This window comes from Xenopus laevis, chromosome 9_10L (genome assembly GCF_017654675.1).
Source record: "Xenopus laevis strain J_2021 chromosome 9_10L, Xenopus_laevis_v10.1, whole genome shotgun sequence".
In the NCBI taxonomy this organism is placed as follows: domain Eukaryota; kingdom Metazoa; phylum Chordata; class Amphibia; order Anura; family Pipidae; genus Xenopus; species Xenopus laevis.
In genome coordinates this window covers 136,290,195-136,315,904 of record NC_054387.1, presented here as the reverse complement: position 1 = coordinate 136,315,904, position 25,710 = coordinate 136,290,195, and the positions used below count along the sequence as shown (strand labels likewise).

The 25,710-nt window shown below is 41.0% G+C and overlaps 1 protein-coding gene across 1 annotated transcript in view; it reads right to left on the bottom strand.

Moving 5' to 3' along the window:
- LOC108703822 overlaps positions 1–25,220 on the bottom strand; it is a 68,433-nt gene extending 43,213 nt beyond the window's left edge. The window contains exons 1-11 of the mRNA XM_041576354.1: positions 25,119–25,220; positions 20,686–21,027; positions 19,654–19,941; positions 17,942–18,052; positions 17,367–17,747; positions 16,342–16,650; positions 14,920–15,270; positions 13,465–13,830; positions 12,425–12,733; positions 9,005–9,355; positions 8,161–8,562 (exon numbers count right to left, since the gene is read on the bottom strand). Of these exons, the coding sequence (XP_041432288.1) occupies positions 8,161–8,562; positions 9,005–9,355; positions 12,425–12,733; positions 13,465–13,830; positions 14,920–15,270; positions 16,342–16,650; positions 17,367–17,747; positions 17,942–18,052; positions 19,654–19,941; positions 20,686–21,027; positions 25,119–25,170 (3,262 nt within the window). The 5' untranslated portion in view covers positions 25,171–25,220. The remainder of the gene's footprint in view (positions 1–8,160; positions 8,563–9,004; positions 9,356–12,424; positions 12,734–13,464; positions 13,831–14,919; positions 15,271–16,341; positions 16,651–17,366; positions 17,748–17,941; positions 18,053–19,653; positions 19,942–20,685; positions 21,028–25,118) is intronic.
- Between the last annotated feature and the right edge of the window lie 490 nt (positions 25,221–25,710).

Sequence of the window (25,710 nt, the reverse complement as noted above, 5' to 3'; positions counted from 1 at the left end):
TTGAAACATTCATTACACTGGCAAGTCTGCATGTTAATAAGCTAATTATGTCCCTCAGCTAAAGCTATCAGGGTTCTAGCTGAAGCTTCCATCCTGCGGACTTTTTATTGCTATCAGGTAAGGTGCAGATACTCCTCAGTTGGCTACTGTTGTTTCAATTGTCCTCTGTGCAGACACAGAGGTTATATTTGCCTTTTATTACACAGGGTGCTTGCAGGGTTGGCTGGAGGCTTGCACTGCTGAAGCAGTATGGTAGCTCCTTCCTTCCTTACATTGAGTCTGCTCAGTGCTGTAACCTGAGTCATTGGGCCCCACAGCAAATTCATTTTAGGGCCCCTAACATATCCAGAGGTTGTGCTTTTTTTACCAATACATATTGAAATTGCTCTTTATTTGGGCCTCATGGGTCCCTATACCTTTTGGGCCCACCTGCAGCCGCAGGGTCTGCTTCCTCTGTAGTTACGCCCCTGAGTCTGCTCCTAAGAAGCATTCTGCCACCAAGGATCTGTCTGGATTATTCCTACTGTCTAGTGCATATGATCTGGTTAGGTGCCTGTGTTCCTCTGACTTCTTGTATTGATGTCATCTGAGGTCTTAGCTTTGTTCTCTGTGCAGACACAGTAGGTAAGTGTGCTCTTATTACACCTGGTATTTCCAGGACCGGCTAGGGTTTTGTTCTGCTGTAGCAGCATTGTGCCCCATTTTTGATGTTTCCACACTTAACAGGCAGTGTTCCGATTTATATGGCATCTTTTTGTGTGAAGTAGGCCTTCTCTTAGATATTCTATTCCCATCTGGTGGTTTTTGTAGTTTTGGCAGTTGTAGTTATACTACATCTACTGAGTTTTTGTGACTGTAGGTTTCCTTTCTTTAATTGTTGGTAGATTAAGGGGCACTTACTGTTATGTCTATTGGCACCTTAACATGCTTGAAGCCAGCTTTTAGTCTATGCTTGAAGCAACGTAGAGGGTTCTTCACAGTCAGGACAGTGAGGTTGTGGAATGCACTGCCGGGTGATGTTGTGATGGCTGATTCAGTTAATGCCTTTAAGAATGGCTTGGATGATTTTTTGGACAGACATAATATCCAAGGCTATTGTGATACTAAACTCTATAGTTAGTAAAGGTATGGGTATATAGAATTTTAATTAAAAGTAGGGAGGGGTGTGTGTATGGATGATGGGTTTTCATTTGGAGGGGTTGAACTTGATGGACTTTGTCTTTTTTCAACCCAATTTAACTATGTAACTATGTAACTATGTATGGCCCTTTGTGTGGCCTCGGCATCTCGCCAGGGAGCTGGGTTTGTGTGGCCTCTGGCTTTCATTATGGCCCTTGGCTTGGGTTAGAGCCCTTGTTTTGGTCCATGGCTTTTTACCATGGTCCTCGGCTCCTGGGTCTGCTGGCCTTTTACAAGGGCCCTTGTTCTGCTGGCCTGTTGCATGAGCCTTTGGCTCATGTGGTCTTTTACCCTTGGCACATTTGTTTGGTTGTCCTTTTACCTGGGTTATTATGGCTGTGGGCCTGTTTTCATGGCCCTTAACTTAGGTGCTTGCTTGCCTTTTACCAGGGTTCTTGGGCTGTTGGCCTTTTCTGTGGACCTTGGCTGAGGTGGCCGCTAGTTTTTATTATGGTCCTTGGGAGCTTGTGGCTGCCAGTCTTGGTTGTGACATATGGTGCATAGGTCACCAGCCAGGCTGTGGCGGCTGATAGGCATGGTTACTATTCTTGCTGTGGCCCTTGGTGGGCATGTCTGTTTACCTTGCGGCAATCCTTGGCAGGACAACAGCCATTGGTTTTGTCTTGTCTACAATCCTTGCAGGCATGGTTCTGGTTACACCAGCAGTAGGCATGATTGACTATTTGGTTGGATCTAACATGGGTTGTACCATCAGCTGGTGTTTGCTCTGAGTTTCACAGCCCATAGCTAATTTTGTTGCTGATTGGTATTCAGCAGCTGATGTTGGTCATATGTTGTCGGCTTACAGCTAACCTTTGCTTCTGCCTTACATGCATTGTTTTTGGTCTTGCATGCCACTGCTTATTATCAATAAGGCTGGCTTGTGGACCAGGGTTTTGCAAGTTTGACAACTGGATTGTGCTCCTTTGTTGCATGTATGGAAATTGACTTTTGTGTCAGGTGCCAGTGCAGTTGGTGACCTTGTCCCCAAGGGTGGCATTCACAATAGCTGTCTTATGTACTATTGCTTGTGTATTATAATTCCACTCTGGTGTTTTGCATACACTTCAGCTGAGGGGCATCTTGGCCTGCTAGTGTGACAATGGCCTTACACATCTTTGTTGGAATACATAATAGCTGGCTGGTCCACCACTGGTTGCATGTATGGTGGCTGGCTCTCTGTCAGTGGATTGTGCATCATTGCTGGTTGGTACCAGTGTTTGTAGGCTAAAAGCTTCTGGCATGCCTGATTTTGGATTGTGACCCCAGCTGTTGGCTGGTTCAGTAGCTTCTATGTATGGTCACAGGTTTGGTTCAGTTTTTGCATAAACTGTAGCATTGTGCAGCTTGAGCTGTAGTGGCCTCCGCTTTTGTGGGTGTTTTCTAGAACTGTAATTGTCTTGGGTCCCATTGCTTGCTTGTGTATCAGTTGGCTGGGGCAACAGCATATCTTACTGGTAGATGGCTTTAAGTCACATTGGTTGGTTTAGCAGCTTATCCTTGTGCTGTTGTATGCCCAGTTTAGATTTGGTGGTTGGTGGAGCTACTGGGCTGTACTAGCATGGCTCTACAATGGTTATAATGATATGCTGATTTATGATAACCCAGAGTTGGTGTTCATTTAGTTAAGTCTTCATTAGGTATTATTAGCATGGAGTTGGTGGATCTTGGACTGATCTCTGGTGTGGAGTTGACTCCAGTCAGCACTGGTTTGAGCTGCTTCCATTAAGATGCAGGACTAGGCTAATGTGGGCCAAGTCTTTTTAGGGCCACTTGCTATTGCTGAGGATCGTGTATTTCTCCAGCACTGGTCATAGATGCATCCAAGTTCTGTTTAGTTTCTGATCTGATCCTGGTGGTTTCTAGGGTGTTTTAGTTCTGAGATGGCTATTGACATGATTCTGGTTATGTCCCAGGGAACCTTTTTGTTTTAACAGTTGCAGGATTTTTTTCTTCCCCAGGTGGGGTTTTGTCAGATAACCATATTGCAGGTATCCCTCTAGTCACTGAGGGAACCTTTTTAAGCAGAATATGTTTATTCTTAATCTGCAATGCTTGATCCTCAAGTACCGGTCTCTGTAATTTAGTGGTTGTTTTGTAGCTCTTGTTGTCAATCATTTACCATTTCCTAGGACATGTTGTTCATGTTCTTGTGCCTTTTATCTACCCTTTTCAGGAGATATACATTTTATCAGCTCCCCTGTTGGATGGATGTGATGCTGGCCTTATTACTCAGGGCCTCCTTAGCATCAGTTTGGTTATTTCCTTATGTTGGTTATTCCCACCCCTTGTTTTCGGGGCATGGCTTGTTAGATCCCATGAGTACTGACATGGAGGGACTTAGAAGAAATAGAGAATTTTACTTACCTACTGGACGTAAATTCCTTTTCTTCTAGTCCCGACATGTCAGTACAGGGTTTCCCATCCCAATTATTTATTTATTTTATATATATATATATATATATATAAATATATATATATATATATATATATATATATATATATATATATATATATATATATATATATATATATATATATATATATAAATTATCTCTGCTATGTAGTATGTGGCTATTTAGTGTCTGTACAGTCTAATGCAAATTAATTCTTTATCTCCACTTTTGTGAATTTGTCTTTTAAACAGACGCTTTTCAGATTTTGTCTTTTGCACAACATTTTAACAATATTTTTTCTGAATTTGTCTTTAAAGGGGATGTTCAACTTTGAAATAACTGTTAGTATGGTGTAGAGTGATATTCTCCGATAATTTGCAATTTGTTTTAATTTTTTATAATTGAAGGTTTTCGACTTATTTAGCTTTTTATTCAGCAGCTCTCCAATTTGCTCTCCAATTTGCATTTTAAGCAATCTGGTAACTAGGGCCCAGATTCCCCTAGTAACCATGCAATGGTTTGAATAAGAGACAGGAATATGAATAGGAGAGGCCTGAATAGAAAGATCAGTAATAAAAAGCAATAACAATAGATTTGTAGCCTTCACACGAGCAGATTCGGGGAGATTTTGTCGCCTGGCGACTAATCACCTCTTCTCCTGTGCGACAATCTCCCCCCGAACTGCCTCTGCGTGTCTTCCCATCCTCTATAATGAAAAGTCGCCTGCGCTAAAGCACACACAGTGCTGCGTTTTCCAAAGTCGCCTGAAGTTTCCTCTTGAGGCTACTTTGGGCAAATTCTGTAAACGCAGCACTGTGTGTGCTTTAGACAAAATCTCCCCGAATCTCCTCATCTGGCCTTACCCTTACAGAGCATTTCTTTTTTAGAAGGGGACAGCAACGCCCATTTGAAAGCTGCAAATAACCAAAAGAAAAAGACAAATAACTATAAAACTATATAAAATAAATATTGAAAACCAATTGAAAAGTTGCTTAAAATTGGTCATTCTATAACATAATAAAAGTTACTTTAAAGGTGAACCACCCCTTTAACTCTTACTAACCTTGCCAGTCAGACATCAAATTGGAATTTCCAGGGTGGGGGTTTATTTTACCTAGGAATATTATACATAATTTATTTCAGGATAACCTGGGCTTTCTAAATCTGTATACATGTTTGTGTAATTCCACTTCTGTTTGTATCAGAAATATGTTTAATTATCTCAGGTCAAGTGTCTAATTGCTGCTAAAACTAAAAAAATGGCTGAGAGGCTTTACTTTTCCTTTAGACAATATAGTCACTCAAATTGCTGATATTGCCTCATTCATTAATCTAAATAAATACTAGTATAAATAAAATAATACTAGTAAAATAATGCAAATAATGCACTTGTTTAATCAGTGTATTACTTGTTTTGCTAATGAGACTTTTAGACACAAACTTGTGCCCTGACTATAAAATGCTGATCCCTATTAATATGATAATAACACACCAATGGGGCACCTACAAGAGGTGAGAAATGAAGATTGGTGGAAACAAAGCAGATTATATTAGAATTGATCTGACACACAGGCAAGAGTTACACTGAGCTTTACTCCATTTTTAAAATGTTGTTTAAAATTTTATTTTTGCACCATTTTTATGTTGTCTGAAAGAAATAGTCATACAAGTATCTATACACTTTACTAAAAAAGTGGCAGTTGAGTTGGAATTTAGGAGGATTTCTGTTTGTGAATATGAAGAAAGTATGTTACATCAGTTTACCACCACTTTTACTCTAAACATTTCTCCACTTGAATTGTGAATTCCCCCCATAAGTAGTTGGGTGTGGGTGAAATGTTACAATGGCTTGCATGTGAATTGTTGAGGGGTTAAGGGTAATATTCAGTTGTACTACACCCCTCTTATGTACCCTGGCTTAGGAACTTATTTCCTTGATTCAGTGGACCCAAAAGGTTTTAATATAACATTTTATGTTCTGTCTGTAAACTGTTGGAGAGAGTTATTCATTTGTGTTATGTTGGATAAGTGTTGGATAGAGTGAAAAAAAACAGGGCATCTGTGAAGAAACATAAACAAGAATGGGGCAAGCACTGAGTGGTTAGATGATTCTAGCAGCAAGATTTAGGAGTGACATAACTGGAGAAAGACTGCTGAATCCAGAAAAGAAAGTCTTTGCTATACTCCTCATGGCAAATGAAATGTGAGTGGACACATGTTCTGGTTGGCTCTGTTCTGATTAATATACATATGTGTATGTGCAGATGTGGTGCAAGGCCGAATACGTATTGTTTCCACCTATAGTGCTTTTAGTGAAGGTTAAAGGAGACATATAGGATAAATGAAAAAACCCTAACTTTGTAAGGCAAGTATAAGTAATATATGGTGTTGCTTTTACTTGGTGCTAAAAATTAATATTATCTTTAAAAATGTCCCCTTTATTGGAGCTCCCTATAGATATTCTCTGGTCCCTGTCTGTGTTTCAAATGAGGGGTGGGCGTGTCCCTGCCAGAAGCACAGTAGGAGGGGGACAGCCAATCACAGCCCTGCAGTCACACAAGCACAGCCAGGCTTCAGTTCCCTATCAGGTCCTGCTAGCTGCTGATTGGTTCCTGTCCTACAGTGCAGTGAGCTGAGTGCACAGCCCGGGAATTCAGGGAGCAGCAAGTGGAAGAGAAGGGAGGGATTATTAGGGGTTTTTGCAGAAATATTCAATAAATCAGCCTGAAACACTACTTTTTTAAGCACAATTCTTCTATATCTAAATGAGTATAATGCACTGGTACATTCTTATTTTTTACACTAAATGTCTCCTTTAAAGCCTTTCATTTTTGGGTTTAAGGCAGTGCAATGTGTGTAGCATGAGGCATGTGTGCTCTTCTGTTTTAAGAAGTCTCTCAGTGCATTTCAGAAGGGCTCTTTGGCTCCTTTTTAAACTTTTATCCCTAACCAATATGGTTCTTTTGTTTAACTTTGACAGTAAATCAGACAAACTAAAATGCACTGAAAAAAATGTACCTTGGATTCACAAAAGGATGAAAATCAAATATGATGATTTTAGAGCTTCTGTAAAGAGCACAGGGGTAAGCCAAGCTGACCAGGCACCCTATGCAATCCAGACGGCCACCATGATCTCCTTTGTGCAAGAGCTGTGCGAGCTTGCAGTGACGTCACAAGGGTTACGCGCAGAAAAGAACAGATACTACCAAACCCATGAAGCAGGGCACACAGAAACCCAGATTAAGCATAGGCAGAGGGCCCTTCAACACGCACCTGCCCAGCGCCCGCTCATTGTAGTATCCTAGGAAGGTGCCTCTTCTGCATACCCCTAGTTCCAGTCCTGAAAGAGCACATACCCCTAATATTGTTGGTGTAAAAATAATGTAGGGGTGTGCCAATAGGAAGACTTGAAATACACATGAGCTTTGGCTTAGAAGAAATAAGACATCAGAGAAGTAAAGAAATGTCACAGTCAGAATGTGCTTTCCTCTGTTTATACTGCGAGAATCTGTTCTGAAAGACAATGGCAGCCCAGTACTATATTGGAATATCTCTAAATTGTCATTTTATACATGTGATAAGCTACTGTGAATAAAATATCATCAGGAGTTAAAGAAGAAATCTACATAAAATCTTATGAGTCTTAATAAGACTAGTTTATGGGGTAGATTTATCAGGATGTATGATTAGAGCTCCCTACAGAAAAAATCATCCACTTTCTATTCATTACCATGGGATTTTAAGAAGTGTATTGTCACAGCCGGCACCCAATACCAGAACAGGTGCTAAGTACCCTGGTCTCGGCTCGGGTTCACCAGTAGTGTGACCACTGTTGGGCTTCGGGAGGAGCCCTCAGCTTACTTGGGTGCCACCTGGACTTAACGAGGGGTACAAAGCGAGATGTTCTGGCTGGCAGAGAGACACGGCAGGTAGAGAGTCTTTTGGGCTGAAGGTCACGGTACAAATGGAGCAGGCAAGAGAATCGTCAGACAAGCAGAGTCGAGGCAGGCGGATATCAGAATCGTCAGGCAGGCAAGGGTCAAACCGGGTTGTCAATCAGGGGGTTAAGCAGGAAGAGTTGTCGTAGGCAGGCAAGTGTCAGGATACAGATTTCAGAATAGTCAGGATACAGGAAGGGTCAAACACGGATAATCAGACAGACGAGATTCAGATCAGATGCACAAGGCTCAGGAAACCACTAGAAACAAGTTCTATCACGGGCACTGGCTGGGAGTATGAATGGGCCTTAAATACTTTCAAATTTCGCGCCAAAACGTGCGCCAATGCGCAATGCGTACCTTTAAGAGGCACGCAGGCGCGCCGCGCGCGCCCTAGGAGACCAAGATGGCGCCGGAGACAGGGGAAGGAGCGCGGCAGCATGGCGGCCGTCCACGCCACCGCACCACTAGACCACCAGGTAATTTTATTACATGTATTTATCAAATGGTGAACTACCTTTTCCTGTAATGAGCTCTAATCTCAAATTTTGACAAATATGCCGCTCTGTGTTGGTTCTTTAGTTATGGGCAAGGGCTTCACTTTGCTTTCCCTTATAGAGACTGAAGATCACAAATACATTACTTACCATAGATGGCTCTTGGCTTAAATTCTCTCTCTTTGCTCTTTCCATCACAGACAAATCTGCACATGAGACTCACCCCAGAGTGGGCAGATACAGAGGGGATAAATCTCATGGAACTGGACACATTGAGGAGCCCCTCTTTGTCTGATGTATCAGTACTTTCTCTAGTTACCACATATCTGCTGAGTCCTTGGGCTGTGGGCTTCTTGCCTCTCTCTGTTGGGGTGTCACAGATCTCCCACACTTTCCCATCTCTCTCTCTTATAATCCATATCACATTTATATCCTTGGGGCAGTAAGAAGCCATGGCATAAAGAGTGACTTCTCTTCCCTGTGTCCATTTGTCTGGCCCCTGAATATCATTTACAATTAACTTCTTCTTCTCTGAAATGAATGTCTTCTCCTCTGCCAAAATAAAATGGTTGCAAATTAACACATTATGATGAAGGATCTGTTCAGAGGATTCTATTATAGAATGTGTCGTCACAATAAATCAGAGTTTACAGTCCCTTATTCTCATTAATTTATATCACAGATATATAGACAATGACTTGTGGGTCATGTTGTACTTGTTGTGGATAATTAAGTATATAATAAGATGTGTTTTAATGCAGTCGATGGCCTGTGTATTTAATAGCTGCTTTATAGCTCTTGCACTTGGCCCTAAGTATTTTAGTAGGTACTAGAAAATAGAATAATAGAAATCCAGTATAAAATTAGTAGTTAATTAGATTGCAAGTCAATTTCTAAGTAGATTGCACCAAGATGTTGCTAAAGATTATTTGTAAAACTCCCAGTAACTCCCAACAGTTACAATGTATGAAAATAAAGTCGTCCAACCCATTACCTTGTATCTGGAGGGGACCGGTTCTCCTCTCCTCAGCTTTTTCTAAGCTTGGATGTTCCACCCTACAGATGAATTCAGCTCCTTGCTCTGAGCTAATGGTTGGGGTGAAGGTTAAACGAGCTTGACACTGAAATGTCTTGTCTTCTTGCTTCTCCAATTTAATCTCTGGAATCTTGTACTTCTCACTGTGAGGCACTGGGAACAAGTCCTCTCCATCCTTCTCCCTCCTGAACCACTTCACAGTCACATACTCAGGGAAGATATTAGAGACTTGGCACATCAGTGTCACTGGATTGTTAACAAAGAGATTGGGCACAGGAATGTTCTGGACTACTGGTTTCCATGGAAAACCTACAGAAGTAAAATTCACAAACTGAAAACACAGCAAGTGTTTTAAATAACGATTGATATGACTATATTGGGTTAGGGGCCACAACCTCACTGGGGTCCAAGACACACTGCTGGAAACTCCCAGAGATGTTACATTATCTGACTGTATAGTGTCTGTGTGTGACAGGAGAAAGTCTATAATTATTTTTTTGAAACCACAGACAGATATTTGGTCATGTAGGGAATTGGTGCAAAATCATTGCTCATATCCCTGTAAGGGCAGGAGCCCAGAACCTGTGTGTGTGTGAGTGTGCTGTAAGCGGTTACCTAGCAACCAGATATTCAGTGATCTCTTTGCAACAGGAAGTGACTCACCAGCTAGTGAGTGGCAGGCAGGAAGAGGAAGTCACAGAGACTGGCAAAAGAAGAGAGCCTGGCATAGAGAGCCACATGGTGGACAGAGAAGGAAGCCAGAGAGCTGCTGGTGGGACCAGAGAGCTGAGAGGCTGCACCACATTCATTTGGATCAGACTGGCACAGGGAAGCCACATACTGTGCCTGGAGAGACAGAGAGTGTGAAAGGAATCCAGACTGGAGGAACAACCAGCAGGAGATTCCTATCTGAGCATCCAAAGGGGCTGCTAGTCTCACTGTATGTCTGACTGTGCTGGACTCACCTAGAGAGAGCTCTAAAGTTTCCAAAGAGGATTTGTGAGTATCCTGTTTAAAGGGACAGTGCCCTAAAGAGGCGCTGAAGAATAAAGAGACTGTTTGTTAAAGGACCTTTTTAGGTAGCTAGACAGCTTGGAGCTAGCAAGTTAGTTACTAAGGCCCTATTGCCACCGGTTAGGAGTGCTGCATGTACTAGTTGGCCATTTATTTTAGATAAACCATTATTCAGCTTCACCAATACTGTGTGTTATTACTGTATCCCTAGTGGGGCCACCCGCACTGTGCTAGTAAGTACCAGGTAACCAGTCTCTCCCCATACTACTGCGGAGTGGCTCAGGTTTTTTCCATGTCATCAGGTAAGCGCCACATGTGGAGTGTAACACCGACAAAAGGGCGTCGAAAGTGTTACAGTCATATTTTCTGGAGATAATTATTTATTTACTCCTTTATGGCTGTCTCTAGATCCAATGAAGTTACCTTTGATTTCATAGATTCCTCTTCTAGCTCATTGAACAAACTTAATGACGCTATTGGTAAGGATGGGCGAATTTGACCCGTTTCGTTTTGCCAAAAATTTGCCGCCGGCAAAATGTCATAGACGCCCATTAAAGTCTATGGGCGCCTAAATTTTTTTGTCACGTGCCAAAATTTTTTTTGACGTGCGTCTTTTTTTTTAATGCACGACGCCATACAAGTCTATGGGTGACATTTCCATGGCAAAACAAGGCAAAAAAATATGCCCATCCCTAGCCATTGGTAAATTCTCAGGCACACAAATGTTAGCCTTTCTGTATATAATCTTTTTATCCTATGTTACATAAGATTTCAAAACCCTTTGAAATTGCTTTAGATAGACCTAGACATAAAGACATCTTCAATCCTTCCTTCTTGGGGCCATGAAGAAGCCATTTGATTTTAAATGATGGCTAGTGATGGACGAATTTTTTCGGCATGCGCGAATTTGCATTGACAAGTTGAATACACCTGATTTCTATTTTCATGCAAATTTTGGGGACACCAAATCACCCATCAAAAAGTAGACATGTACATAGGAAAGAATTGTGTTAGAGAAATCCAATAACTCTGCAGTTTTGAAGACTTAAATATCTATTATAGAAAAGTTGTAAAACATTGAATTTGAAATATTATCTTTCTTTTATTAAAATAAATCCCATATAAAGATTTGGAGTGGGAACATTTTTCATCAAACTTTTGGTACAAAGGTGTTGTTAAAATATTTACAAATATAATAATGTGAAATGTTTTTTATACTATAAATAATCCCACAAGCTTCTTGTTTTTACTGTACGCCTGTTAGTACTCCATAGTTCCTGGGTGCACTTATTCAATTCAGATCTTGATCCTTGACCCTAACCTGTCCTTGATTACTGCTACTTCACTGCCTGTTCTGACCTCTGCCCGTTTACTGATCATTCTTCATATTCTGATTTTGTACAGTGCTACTGTTGGTTCTGACCCCGACCTGTGACCCTGACTATGTCTCTGTTTCCTGATTTTGTACTGCATTGCCTGACCTGGCCCGACCATTGACTACACTTTCAGTTCCCCATCCTACAACTACACGTTCAGTTCCCTAGTCTGCTCAGAAGTTTTCCCATGTTCTCATTGTGCGTTTCCAGGATGTAAACTCACTGCTCGGGCATGAAGTTTTTTATGTCTTGGGCCCATTTTTTGTAAAGCTTTGGTAGGACCAGTCCTTCTGATTTATTCAACAGGGAATAAAACTTGGAGGCTGTTTTGGCAGCTAGGAAGTAAATATCATTTCCGCAAATCTACCGGGGGTAGTGTCTATACTTATGTTACCAAATTGGGTTTTTAGAGCATGCCCAAGTGGAAGGTTTTGGAAGGTATCAGAAGAACATCTGGTTTGGCAAATTAAATTTATCTCTCAGAGTATTTAAAGGTAATAGCGTTCCATTCTCTGTGACCCAGGTATTTGATACTGTATTGTGCCCACACAATGGGGTTGGGGATAGATAACAGATGGGGGAGTTGAGGGTTATACAATGGGGGGTACAAATAGAGACATAGGGGTCTCTTCTGGGAAAGTAGGTTAAGGCAGCCCTCCAGATCTGTACTGTTGATTTTGTTAATGGGGACAAGTTAATTTTCTTTTTGGTCCCCGATATAGCAGATTTACAACTCCCTTTAGTACATAAAAATTCTAGGGGTTCTACTGACATGATGCTTGGAGATGTAGGAGAAATAAAATAGTTGCAAATTGCTGATTTACTGGGTTATTTATCGACTATCACCTTAATCTGTCACTTGCATAAATGAGGGTCAAGAAGTTGTACCTTTAAATAACTGAAAAATAATTTGAGAATTTTTTTTCACTCTATAACATAAACACACACACAAACAAGCACAGAAAAAACAATATATTTCATACATTACCTGGGTCTCTGATGGACAGTTGGGTGGATTCCCAGTCACTCATGAACTCGTGTTTCCAAGAAGCTTTGAAAGTAAAGTTAGGATCATGGAGAAGCCTCCCAGGAATTTTACATTTGCTGAGAAGATCATACGTGATCCCCGAGTCTGTCACTTCCTCGTCTGACTCCATCTTGTCACAGGAAGGGGGAACCCCAGCTCCCCAACTGATCTTCATGGATTTAGGGTAAAACTGCTGCAAGCTGAGAGAACACAGCACTGCCCCATTCTCAAGGAGAGAGAATTTTATTGGCTTCAAGCACTTGGGTTTGGCTGAAACACAAGGGGAAAGATAAGTTATAGCAAGAGTTTCATTGAGGGTGAAGACACACAGAGCTACTAGCAGCAGCTACTGTAATTGTCATGGCTACAAAATAGACAATAGTGATAATTGGCTTTGCTAAGACACTACATGTGTTTTAGCCGAGGAAATTCTCAGTTTTGTCTATGGCAGAGTATTTTGCAGTCACAACAAGTAGCTGCTACTAGTAGCTCTGTGTTTCTTCACCCTTACATCTGTTTTAAATTGTTTTACACATGGTTTAGGGTAAGGTCACACTGGGAGATTCTGGGAGATTTATTCACCAGGCAACTAATCGCCTCTTCTTTGGGGCGACTAATCTCCCCGAACTGCTTCCCCCTGTCTTCCACCTGCGAGAATGAAAAATCGCTTGCAGCATGGCACTCGCGTTGCTTTGTTTTATGAAGTCGCCCAAAGTTTCCTCGTGAGGCAACTTCAGGCACCTTCGGACATTGAACTAAAACTTACAATGCAATTTAGTGTCCAAATAGCTACGTTCATCTATGTGGTCCCACTACCTAAAAACAGACAGTGCCCCATATATAACTTCTTCTTGAAACTCACGTCAGTTTAGAATGTAAACAGAAGGCGTTGATTTAGAATTGCAAATGTGAAGAAAAACATTTACAGGCAATGTCTAAAATGAAGCAGTGTTTATTAATTTAATTGCCAGATAGAGACAGATCATAAAGTGACTTCTCACCATAGAGTTCTTTATATTGGAAGAGTTTTTCAGAAAATTTCCCATCACAGACAAACTTGCATTTGAGGCTCATGGATCTGTGCCGGGAGACTGAAGGAGTGAAGCTCAGGGAAGTGGTAATGTCCATGAGTCCCCCAAGGTCTGATCTATCGCTTCTCTCGCTACAAGCCACATAGTCATTGACCCCTGACTCGGTAATGTCTGGGATTTCCCATTTGGTCCCATCCATCTCAATCACCATCCAGGTCACCTGAACATCCTTCTTACAGTACAGGGCAGTCCCATACAGAGTGACCTTCTCTCCTTCTTGCCATCTCTGTGGCCCCTGAATGTTATGCACAATGAAGCTTTGCTTCTCTGCCAAATCTGATGAGCATTTAAGGAGAAAAAGAAAAAAAAAAGGTTTAGCTAAAAATCTAATTAATTAAACAGAAGAAATGAAATGGGGAGCAATTAACACTTAACACTTCCTTGGGGCACAAATGGAAGGGTGGGAGCGGGTAGTGTTTGCACTGTAACCAATGGTTTATACTACTACCGGCAAAGTATTTTTGTTGGCTGATTAAGATACCACAGTTTCCACCATTTGCTGGTTTTTAATTGAATGTTTTTTAAGGACATTGTTCCGGCACTGCGACCTTACGGGCTACTAGCTGTGGGTTTGTCTTCTGTGGGCGCTCCTCTTTTTAGCCTAATTTTATTAAAAGTTAAGTTTTATATAAGGCAGTTTGGCCAAACATACTATATAGGCGCCACACTGAACTAGTTTGCTTTGAAGTGAGTGTTTATGGATTAACAGTGTTTTGATTTCACTTCTTCTTTTTCTTCTCCTGTAATTAAACAGAAGAGAAAGAAATAAAGAAGAAAGTAAAAGTTGCATATTAGGAGAGTAGGTTAAGGAAAGTTTTGTTTAGAAGATGACAGACGAGGGCCGGGACATCTCATTTTCTCCTATTTGCTTCACTTATTCCTTCCACTTTATCTGTATTATAATTGTTCTAAAAGGATATTAATTGCTGTGCACCCAATAAATATTAAACACAAAATACATATACATACAACCTTTTTGTAGCTTATCAATGAGAAAAAGAAGAGCACTCTAATGCAGATTAACTGCTTGTGATTTTCATTTATTGCAGACTACTATACACATGTATGTCAGTCTACAATTGGAAGCAGTTAATCTGCATTAGAGTGCTCTCCTTTTTCTCATCAATAAACTGATATTTGGGATGACGGTGCATCCATAGGTAAAGGATTGACATATTCGCTACGTGTGGTGGGAGGCTGTGCGCTCATTTATATTGTCTATACAACCTATTTGCAATAAATTCCTTTAATGGATTGGATTTAGTAAAAAGGGATGAAGCCCCTAGTGGGCACATTGGTTAAAGTAGGAATCCTAATACAGATTTGCATTGGATCTTAGTCCAACACTACATGCATTTGTCTTACCATATTTGTTTATTGGCCCTGTGCCTCCTTGTATTGGTTCCTTCAGGCTTGGATGCTCCACTCTACAGATATATTCCATGTCCTGCTCCATGCTTTCTGGTGCTGAGATAACCAAACATGCTTGGCACTTATATGTGTGATTTGTACCCCTTTGGGACTGGGGCATTTGCATGTCATAAATGTCACTTTTAGATACAGAAAACAGTTCCTGACTTCCTTTCTTCTTCCCAAACCAAATGACAGTGAGAGCATCAGGGAAGTAATTGGAGATATTACAGCTCAGTCTTAATTTGTTGTTCTCTCTCTCACTTTGTAAGGGAATGTCATCGATAGTCGGGTGCCAAGGGAAGTCTGGAAGGGAGAACAGCAGGAACTACAATAAATATATATATATCTAAAATATAACATTCCTTGTTAAACTTACATTGTGTAGCCTTGTGGGAATTATATTAAAATCTTGATGCCATGAAAAAATTATGGAACATTTGGACAGAGTAAGGACCACCAAAAAATCCCATGCAGAGCACCTCCAGTCATCTAATAAAACATGTCCAGTATATATTGTACCTGAGAAACGGAGAGGCTATAGAAGAAACCCATGTCTGTGAACATGGATACTGACATATAAACCAGATGATGGGACGCTAATGCCCTGGAACCATTAAATCACAACAAAGATATTACCTGTCATCTTTGGGAGCAGCAGTAGAAAGTTAGAGGCCTTAAATAAGAAGGTGCAGCTTTGTTAACTTGAACAGTCCCATATTCAAAGTGCAATGGAACCTGACTTAAAGGACATGTAAACCCCCTCTATAAATATGTAATCAGTGAACAGCCTCTTTGAAATGTATTGATAACTGTCACTCTGGTTGTTAAAAAGTTAAAAGTATGGTTGCAGCATCCCCTTAATCACTTAGAAATCATTCTACTCCTCTAACCCACTCAGCCCCCTACCTCAGGAATTTGATTTGGTTGTTAACTTATGAGCATGCTCAGTTCTTCTCAGCTCAGATTACTAAACACACCCTCCAGTCTAACAGCCAAAAAGAGATAGCATTGCTGGTTCCCATAGAAACTCTAGCTGTCTGATTGTATTTTTTTCTCCTAACCACCTCTCCTGAGCTCAGCTTAACAATTCCACTGCTCAACCCAGCAGAACTTTTCATCAAAGTATGTTGTGCCTGTGTAAACCTGCATTCTTCATTGCATGAACTTTACAGCATACATGTCCTGTTTGCACATGTCAATTTTACTGATAATGTGTTAGAGGGAAAATGGCTGCCTAGTGAAAGCTGCTATTTGTTTTAGGACAATGTGATGGCGCTGGCAAATGGTGGGTGTATATGCAGTACAAATGTAGTAGATAATTGAGATTTTCCTTCAATCAGTAGCAATAGTGAAAGTGCAATTTCTCCATCTTACCTTTCACACTCACTTCTCTGGACTCAGCTTTCTCCATAGAATCGTGTTTCCATAAGACACAAACTTTAAAGTCTGGATCCTTAAACCGATCCCCAGGAATTTCATATTTGCTTCTCACAGTAAATGTATTATCCGGATGTGTAATAAATTCATCAATTGGTGCATTTGTCTCTAGTGACTTGTCCTTGTTACATCTCCAAGTGACCTTGATTCCCTCCTTAGGGTAGAACCTCTCCAGGGTGGCTAATAGCTGCACATTCCCAGAGTCACAAAGGCTCATACTTATTGGCTCAATAAACTTGGGTTTGGCTGTAACATAAGAACATATGTAAAGTAATATGACTCTAACTTCTGTCTTTTAATATTTACAAAAGGACCATTGACGTATCTTCAAAGCAATGCCCACAATCTGTGATGGAAATGTATTGAGGGTATTACTTTGTCATAGCTGCAGTTCTGTAGTTTGTCCCTCATAAACCTGTATTGTATTGATGAATGTGATTAAATCAATAGGCCCCTAAACTTTATTCAATTTAAGGAGTGTGTAACCCACCAAATTCATATCTTATAGCTCAGACATGGGCCTATAAAAATGCTCTCACAGACATATTGGCACAGCCCAACTTCTATGCTGAATCATTATACTTTAGTGTTCATATCGTGCCGGGGACATTATTTACCGTGTTTATGGAGTTCCTTTCTATGTTTTTTATTAAGAAGACATAAGGCATTAGAATATTCTGGTTTGTTGTTCTTTTTTATGCTAATATAAATATATATATATTGATCCTATAAACTGGCTATGAGAAATGTAACATTACACATTACAGAATATAGTCTTAGTAATCACATTATTACTTCACCAGTGAAAGCCCCTGTAAAAACCAGTGGAAATTATTATTATTATAGGGGGTAGGATAAGAGTTGGGATTTAGTGAGCATGTTGGGAAGTTACTTTCTCTTCAGTTACTAGCAAAACACTATTCTTTAGATTTAGAGGCCCAATAACCACCCCATTTCCTGACCTTGAATAGACTTAAACTGGAAGGTCTTCTCCTGGGTTTTCCCACCACACACAAACTTGCAGGAGACGGATGTGCCAAGGTGCCTGGATACAGATGGAATGAAGCAGAAAGTGCTGGAATAATCACCGAGGCCATTCTTTTGGGACTTGATGGTTTTCTCTTTAGATACAATATATTCTCTAGAGATAAGAGGCTGTTCCTCCTCTGCCTCCCCAGTACCAGCCTCTGAGAATTCACTCTCTGTGCCATCTTGTGCCTTTACAATCCAAGTGACTTTGGCATCATGAGAACAGTTGGATGTTGTACAGTAAAGTCTGAGCTTTACCCCATCTATCCAAACTGAAGGCCCCTGAATGTCACTCATTATAAACATCTCCTGACCTGAATAGGACACAATAAACAAACAATGAAATGAGTGGTGCCATCAGCTTGGCTTTTTGGAAGGTTTGTTAATATAGTCATTAACTGAAATAGACTGATTCCTTAACTATCTCTGGGCATATTTTGACTATTGCATTACAGTAGAAATTAAAAATGTTTATTTTGGTGAGCATGTTATAAAGTTGCCTGTTCACCTTTTTTCCTGATGTATTTGCAGTAAACTATTCCGATGATCACAAGTACAAGAAGCACCGCACAACCACCGACAGCTCCGAACACAACAGCGTTATTGGATTCTTCATTAACTGGAAAACAAAACAAAAACAATACATACAAATATAAGGTTTTTCACTCATCCAGGTTATGATATATCAAGTAGTGTAAGTCTAAATGAACTTGTAATTAGTTATGTCGTTTTTGAAATTTCTATGAAAAACTGCTTTGAATAATGATCCTTCATGCCCTTGGATCAGCCATTATCAGTAGTGTAACACACTGTTTTTACTGTCTCAGTTTGAAATCTGTTTAAAAGTCTAAGGGGGTTATATATCAATGGTCAAGTTTTAGAGGTTTGTGAGGTTTTTTATACCTCAAATGAACTCACAACTTGAATGTTTTCTAATTTAAGATAAAACTCAACTGAACAAAACTCAAATCAGTGAATTCCAGGGTGCAAAACCCAAAAAATGAATTAATAGATTTTTCAGCAAAAAAAATGGAATTGCTCAAATTAATCGAGTTTTGAGCGAAACACACCAAAAATAAACCCCAAACATCATGAAGGCTACAAATATATTCAAATCAGTAGTGTAACACACTGTTTTTACTGTCTCATTTTGAAATCTGTTTAAAAGTCTAAGGAGGTTATTTATCAATGGTCAAGTTTTAGAGGTTTGTGAGGTTTTTTATACAAAAATAAACCCAGAACATCATGAAGGCTACAAAAATATTCAAATATTTCAAGGGACCCCTGCCATTGACTTTTATATGACCTCCATAGGTCTTAGCCTGATTATTTTTGGATTCCAGCTACTGTATTTCTAGCGTCAGGGTATAATAAATCTTGAAAAATGTTGTGTTTTTTTGCTAACTTTTGTACATCAGCACAACCTATATATTTGTATGTGAAAGACAGTGTCACAGAGTCTAAGGGGCAAATTTACTAACGGGCGAAGTGACTAACGTTATTGAAAATTCGCCAGCGTGACATCATTTTGGTACTTCGCCGATTTACTAACAGTTGCTGGCGCAACTTCACTAGCGAAAGATATAAACTCTAGTGGTACTTCGCTCCCTAACGCCTGTCAAAGTTGCACTCTGGCGAATGGACATAACTACGCAAATTCAGATGCGGATTTTACTGAACGTTACCTCTTGCGCCAGACTTGCCTTCACCACCTCAGACCAGGAGAAGTGCAATAGAGTAGATTGGATAAGTCCCAAAAAACGCTGGTGACTTTTCATTTTTTCAGGGTGATAGGCTGCAAAAGAGCGTAATTTTTTTTTGGGGTAACTCGCTTCCGCCCTACATTTCCTAACATATGGCACATAAACTATACACTGGGTTCATGTGTAGGACAAAATAACAACTTTATTTTCTTTTATGAAGGTTTCCCAGGCTTGTGTAGTGTAATGTGTTTGCTGCAACATATATGTCCATTGTACTTTAACTTCCCACCATATGCAAATTAGGCAACGCTAGCGCAACTTTGCTTTGCTTGGTGCAGTAACGCTTGCGCAACTTCAGCAGTGTTCGACGCCCTGGACACAAATTCGGATTTTAGTGAATTAGTGTTGTCCTGGCGAATCTACGCCTGGCAAAGTGTTGCGCTGTAAGCGAAGCCATCGCTGGCAAATTTTCCGACGTTAGTGAATTTGCCCCATAATCCTCCAGCTGTTCCATTACCTTTATGCAGGAGCAGGAGATCTTTCTCAATGGGCTCAGCAAGAGATTCATGTTGGACTCTACATGACATGGATCTTTGTTTCACAGAGTCCTCTAATGTCAGGGATCTGTTCAAACTGAATGTGCCATCGAGATTGTGTTGATAGTTGGACAATACAGAACTGGTCAGGTCCTTTCCTTCCTGGATTATGGTCACAGTGATATCCTTTGGGTAGAACCGAGACACTGAGCAGACGATCATACTTTGTTCTTCTGTTATTTCCTCTAACACTTCAACTGTAGGAAGAGCTGTAGGACGAAGCAAACTGCATATTGAGTGCTCACTTTTTGTATTTCAATAGTTATGATTTCCCGAAGTCCCAATGGAAGATAAATAATACAGTTAATTCTATTATTAAAAAAATCCAATTCAAATATTTAACACTTGCCTTATCCAGGCTATACTCTCCCATCCTCCTCAAGAAACATTAAACCTATAACTGTCCCTGTGTATATATAATATTAACACAAACACATTTGAAGAAGATTTTCTAAATATTCATCTTTTAAGGTTGGATTACAAGTATTGATGGGCAAATCTGCGCCGTTTCTTTTCGGTGACAAATTTGCGAATTTCCAGTGAAACTGCGCCAGCTTCTCATTTTTGAAGCCGGCGTCAGTTTTTTTTGTACGCCGGCGACTTTTTTTATGCGGTGAATTTTCGCCAGCGCATTTTTGTGGCCGTTTCGTGAATTTATTCGCCGGCGTTGAATCGTGCTAATTCACCGCAAATTCTCGCCTGCCGAATAAATTCGCCCATCACTAACAAGACAATCCAGTTAAAGCATAGAAGAATTATCTTGAATACTACTACCTGTAGTCTCCACTAAGAGTTACACTTAAATAGAAACATTACATTTCACTCAAAGGAAATTTGTTGTAAATGTCTGTAGATCTGGTTCATCCCAAACTCAAGAGTTGAAGCCCATTTATTCAGTGTCCCTCCCCGATTTGTAATGTAATGTCACAAAAATGTAAAAATTGGCTTCTTACATTGAACTTTCAGCGTTATGTCCTTAGATCTTATGTTAGGACTGTATATTACGCTACAAGTGTAGACTCCGGCATCCGTGACTGTGACATTGTGGAGTTGCACAGAAGCAATCCCTTTCTTGGCATCTGCATTAATGAATGTCACCCTTGGGTTCGGCTTCATCCCCTTGTTGTCAAGTCTCACGAGTTCTTGTTTTTGGAAGATCCAGATTATTGCAAGGTACTGCAGATTCACAGGCTGAGCCACACTGAATGTACAGGGGAGGGTCACATCAGAACCCAGTGTAGCAATAGGGGGAGCCTCATCCTTTATCTTCAGCATTGCCTCTGTAGGAAGGATCCCTAAAGAGAAAAATGTGTAAAAATGTGATATTCAGGCCCTCATAGGAGACAACCCAGTGGCTTTTAATATTCCTCCTGCACCTACAGTCAGACGAGCAAGGGATGGTCACTAGGACATGAAGCCCCATTCCCCCCCCCCCATAAGTAGACATCTCATTCTTCTTTGAAACCACTGTATTTGTTACATTTATTACATGAACTCTATATTGGGAGTCTGTTGAAGTAGTGATAAAACAATGTTATTTTATGCACTGTATTCTCAATCCCTAGTTAATATTCATTCTAATTTCCCAACTCCCCAGAATAGAACCAGTTTGGGTGGATTATGGGTAAAGGTTTGGAATAATTGGGGAAAGCATTGAAGGTTTTTTTTTTCTAAATGGGTTGACCCAAAACTCACAAGATCCACAGGCTGGGTCAGTGAGTACAAGGTCGATCAAACTTCAACCTGGGCCCCTCACCTTAGTGATGTAGTGAATTATACTGACACCCCTTTTTGGTGGCTGTTCCCAATCATCTATAATTTATCAGAGTGCAGGTTAGAAAAGACAGGATTGGGTGTAGGTTGGGTGTTGGTTGGGAAGCAGGTCATGGTCAGTCACACTTGAAAAGCATCAAACCTACTCATTACTACTGTACTCTACACCCACCAATGATAAATACACTGCTCCTCTCTGGTATTGCACCCATAGGTTCTGTTTTTATGCACATGAAGTCCTACTCAGTCCCTGTCTCCATTTAGATTGGATTTGCACCTGGGTTGGACAATACTGTGCCCAGTGGTGAGGCAAGGGCAACATTTTCGGCAATTTGTTGAGAGCTGAAATGAGTTGAGGAATTCAGGGGAGGGAGATGCATTATTGGAAACACATAAAGGGTTGTGCTGAATTTCTACACTTTGTCCTACTTAGTAAATACTGTATGTCATGGTCACCAACATGATCTGATTTAAGGAGACATACAGGATAAATGAAAAAACACTAATTTTGTAGGCAATTATGAGTAATATATGGTGTTGCTTTTACATGGTGCTAAAAATTAATATTATCTTTAAAAATAGTCCCTTTATTGGAGCTCCCTATAGATGTTCTCTGGTCCCTGTCTGGGTTTCAAATGAGGGGTGGGCACAGTAGGAGGGGGACAGCCAATCACAGCCCTGCAGTCACACAAGCACAGACAGGCTTCAGTTCCCTATCAGGTCCTGCTAGCTGCTGATTGGTTCCTGTCCTACAGTGCAGTGAGCTGAGTGCACAGCCTGGGAATTCAGGGAGCAGCAAGTGGAAGAGAAGGGAGGGATTATTAGGGTTTTTGCAGAAATATTCAATAAATCAGTCTAAAACACTACTTTTTTAAGCACAATTCTTCTATATCTAAATGAGTATAATGTACTGGTACTTTCATATTTTTTACACAAAATGTCTCCTTTAAAATGAACATAATGAAAATGAGTTCAATCTACAAACATTTTAAGACTGACACTTTCATTGTAAAGGGAAACACTCCCAAAAATTGTTTTTGCATAATAAAAAAATGTAATTCCAACAAACATTCATCGACCAACAACTTATTGGTTTTAAAAAACGTATTTCACATATAATTTCATGTGTTACAATAACAGTAGCTGAAAGTATCCGACCCTTGGATCCGACATATACATTTCCCTTCCCTTGTCCCCTTTATAATTATATTATATTTAAGGTTTTGTAAGTTGATTCATGAACACAATATGCAAAAAATGGTCAGAAACTGACACCCCCATAAATACAAACTACACTTGAACAACTTGAGTCATGACATAAAACAAAATGATTTTGATTGTTATTTGGTTATTTATAAATGTGTAATGATTCTAATGATCCCCCTGTGTAACCTGCAGTGAGACCTGCTCTACCAGGAGATATTGAATCAGTGACAAGTAAATCACAGAAACTCAACATGCGAATCCATTAGACCAGTTTTCTAGTTACTTTTTATTCACATGTTTAATGTAATGGTGTGAGACCTGGGAGTTGTTCATGTGAATGTAACACAATCCACTTTCTCTCATTCACGGCAACATTTACCAATTTCCTCTCCACTCAGTAATTCACCTTTACAGGCACTCGATTACCATGAATCACATGCACGTTGTACATTATAAGTAAATAAGGACCCCATTTTCTTTCTTAGGGAGCCCATGGCCGTACTTTTTAAAAAGAGGACACTGAATCAATTGTAACATATGAATGTGATGGGGATCTCATATCATGTGAGTATCATTTGCTTCTAAGAACAATCTCTGTACAGAGATGAAGCACCAGGAGGCAGAAACAATTTAAAAAACAGGCAAAAAAAGCTGTTCTTTGGCATAGGATAACATAAGAACAGCGTCTGTAACACACTGAGTATAGGAAACAGACAGAGGGGTAACATCAGTCAGTACCAGCCTGGCACTCACACACTGGGTATAGGAAACAGACAGAGGGGTAACATCAGTCAGTACCAGCCTGGCACTCACACACTGGGTATAGGAAACAGACAGAGGGGTAACATCAGTCAGTACCAGCCTGGCACTCACACACTGGGTATAGGAAACAGACAGAGGGGTAACATCAGTCAGTACCAGCCTGGCACTCACACACTGGGTATAGGAAACAGACAGAGGGGTAACATCAGTCAGTACCAGTCTGGCACTCACACACTGGGTATAGGAAACAGACAGAGGGGTAACATCAGTCAGTACCAACCTGGCACTCACACACTGGGTATAGGAAACAGACAGAGGGTTAACATCAGTCAGTACCAACCTGGCACTCACACACTGGGTATAGGAAACAGACAGAGGGGTAACATCAGTCAGTACCAGTCTGGCACTCACACACTGGGTATAGGAAACAGACAGAGGGGTAACATCAGTCAGTACCAACCTGGCACTCACACACTGGGTATAGGAAACAGACAGAGGGTTAACATCAGTCAGTACCAACCTGGCACTCACACACTGGGTATAGGAAACAGACAGAGGGGTAACATCAGTCAGTACCAGCCTGGCACTCACACACTGGGTATAGGAAACAGACAGAGGGGTAACATTAGTCAGTACCAGCCTGGCACTCACACACTGGGTATAGGAAACAGACAGAGGGGTAACATCAGTCAGTACCAGCCTGGCACTCACACACTGGGTATAGGAAACAGACAGAGGGGTAACATCAGTCAGTACCAGCCTGGCACTCACACACTGGGTATAGGAAACAGACAGAGGGGTAACATCAGTCAGTACCAGCCTGGCACTCACACACTGGGTATAGGAAACAGACAGAGGGGTAACATTAGTCAGTAACAGCCTGGCACTCACACACTGGGTATAGGAAACAGACAGAGGGGTAACATCAGTCAGTACCAACCTGGCACTCACACACTGGGTATAGGAAACAGACAGAGGGGTAACATCAGTCAGTACCAGCCTGGCACTCACACACTGGGTATAGGAAACAGACAGAGGGGTAACATCAGTCAGTACCAACCTGGCACTCACACACTGGGTATAGGAAACATACAGAGGGGTAACATCAGTCAGTACCAGCCTGGCACTCACACACTGGGTATAGGAAACAGACAGAGGGGTAACATCAGTCAGTACCAGCCTGGCACTCACACACTGGGTATAGGAAACAGACAGAGGGGTAACATCAGTCAGTACCAGCCTGGCACTCACACACTGGGTATAGGAAACAGACAGAGGGGTAACATCAGTCAGTACCAGCCTGGCACTCACACACTGGGTATAGGAAACAGACAGAGGGGTAACATCAGTCAGTACCAGACTGGCACTCACACACTGGTTATAGGAAACAGACAGAGGGGTAACATCAGTCAGTACCAGCCTGGCACTCACACACTGGGTATAGGAAACAGACAGAGGGGTAACATCAGTCAGTACCAGACTGGCACTCACAGACAGACAGACAGAGATCGCAGTATAAGCTCTGGGGGATACAAAGTATCAGGGAGTTTCTGCAGCAGAATCAAAGAGCCCAATTGCACCACCCACATCTCAGGCCCCCATTACCCAGCATGCACAGAGATACATTATATCTAGTAACACTTACACACTGAGCTGCAGCAAATCCAGCAGAGAAGGAAGATTTTATCCAGCGCCATTTCCCATCCCTATTCTGTCCGAATGGCTGACGGGGCAAAGAGCAAATTTTGCTGCAGCTTTCACTTTCACATTCTCGCAATAGTGTAAATAAAAGAGACAGAGTTTACAGGGTCAGACTGGACAATTCTGTCCAGTCTGACCCCAAACTCTGGGGGCCCTGCTCACATGCTCAAATTCCAACAGAAATGCCAGGGGGTTACACATACCATTGTGCATATGTGAACTCAGTGCGCTCCAGAAATCTTTGCTTTGTTTTTTCCCAGTGCCAGCCCAGTCCGACCCTAAGAGTTTATATTCCCTGTACAGCAGTAGCTCCCCCTAATACTAATTACCAACTGATTCCCTTATACTGGACCCTGAACTGCTGGAAGGGACTATACCTTGGCACCCCCACACATAACTAGAGAATATTCTCTGGCACCCCCTGCTTCTGTGCCCCCCATCTGTCCATACCCTTTCCCAGGCCTGAAGTGTTGAGAAAGTGTCACACAGGGAAAGGTGAAATGTCAACTGAAAGTCAGAGAGGAAAATGGAAGAGT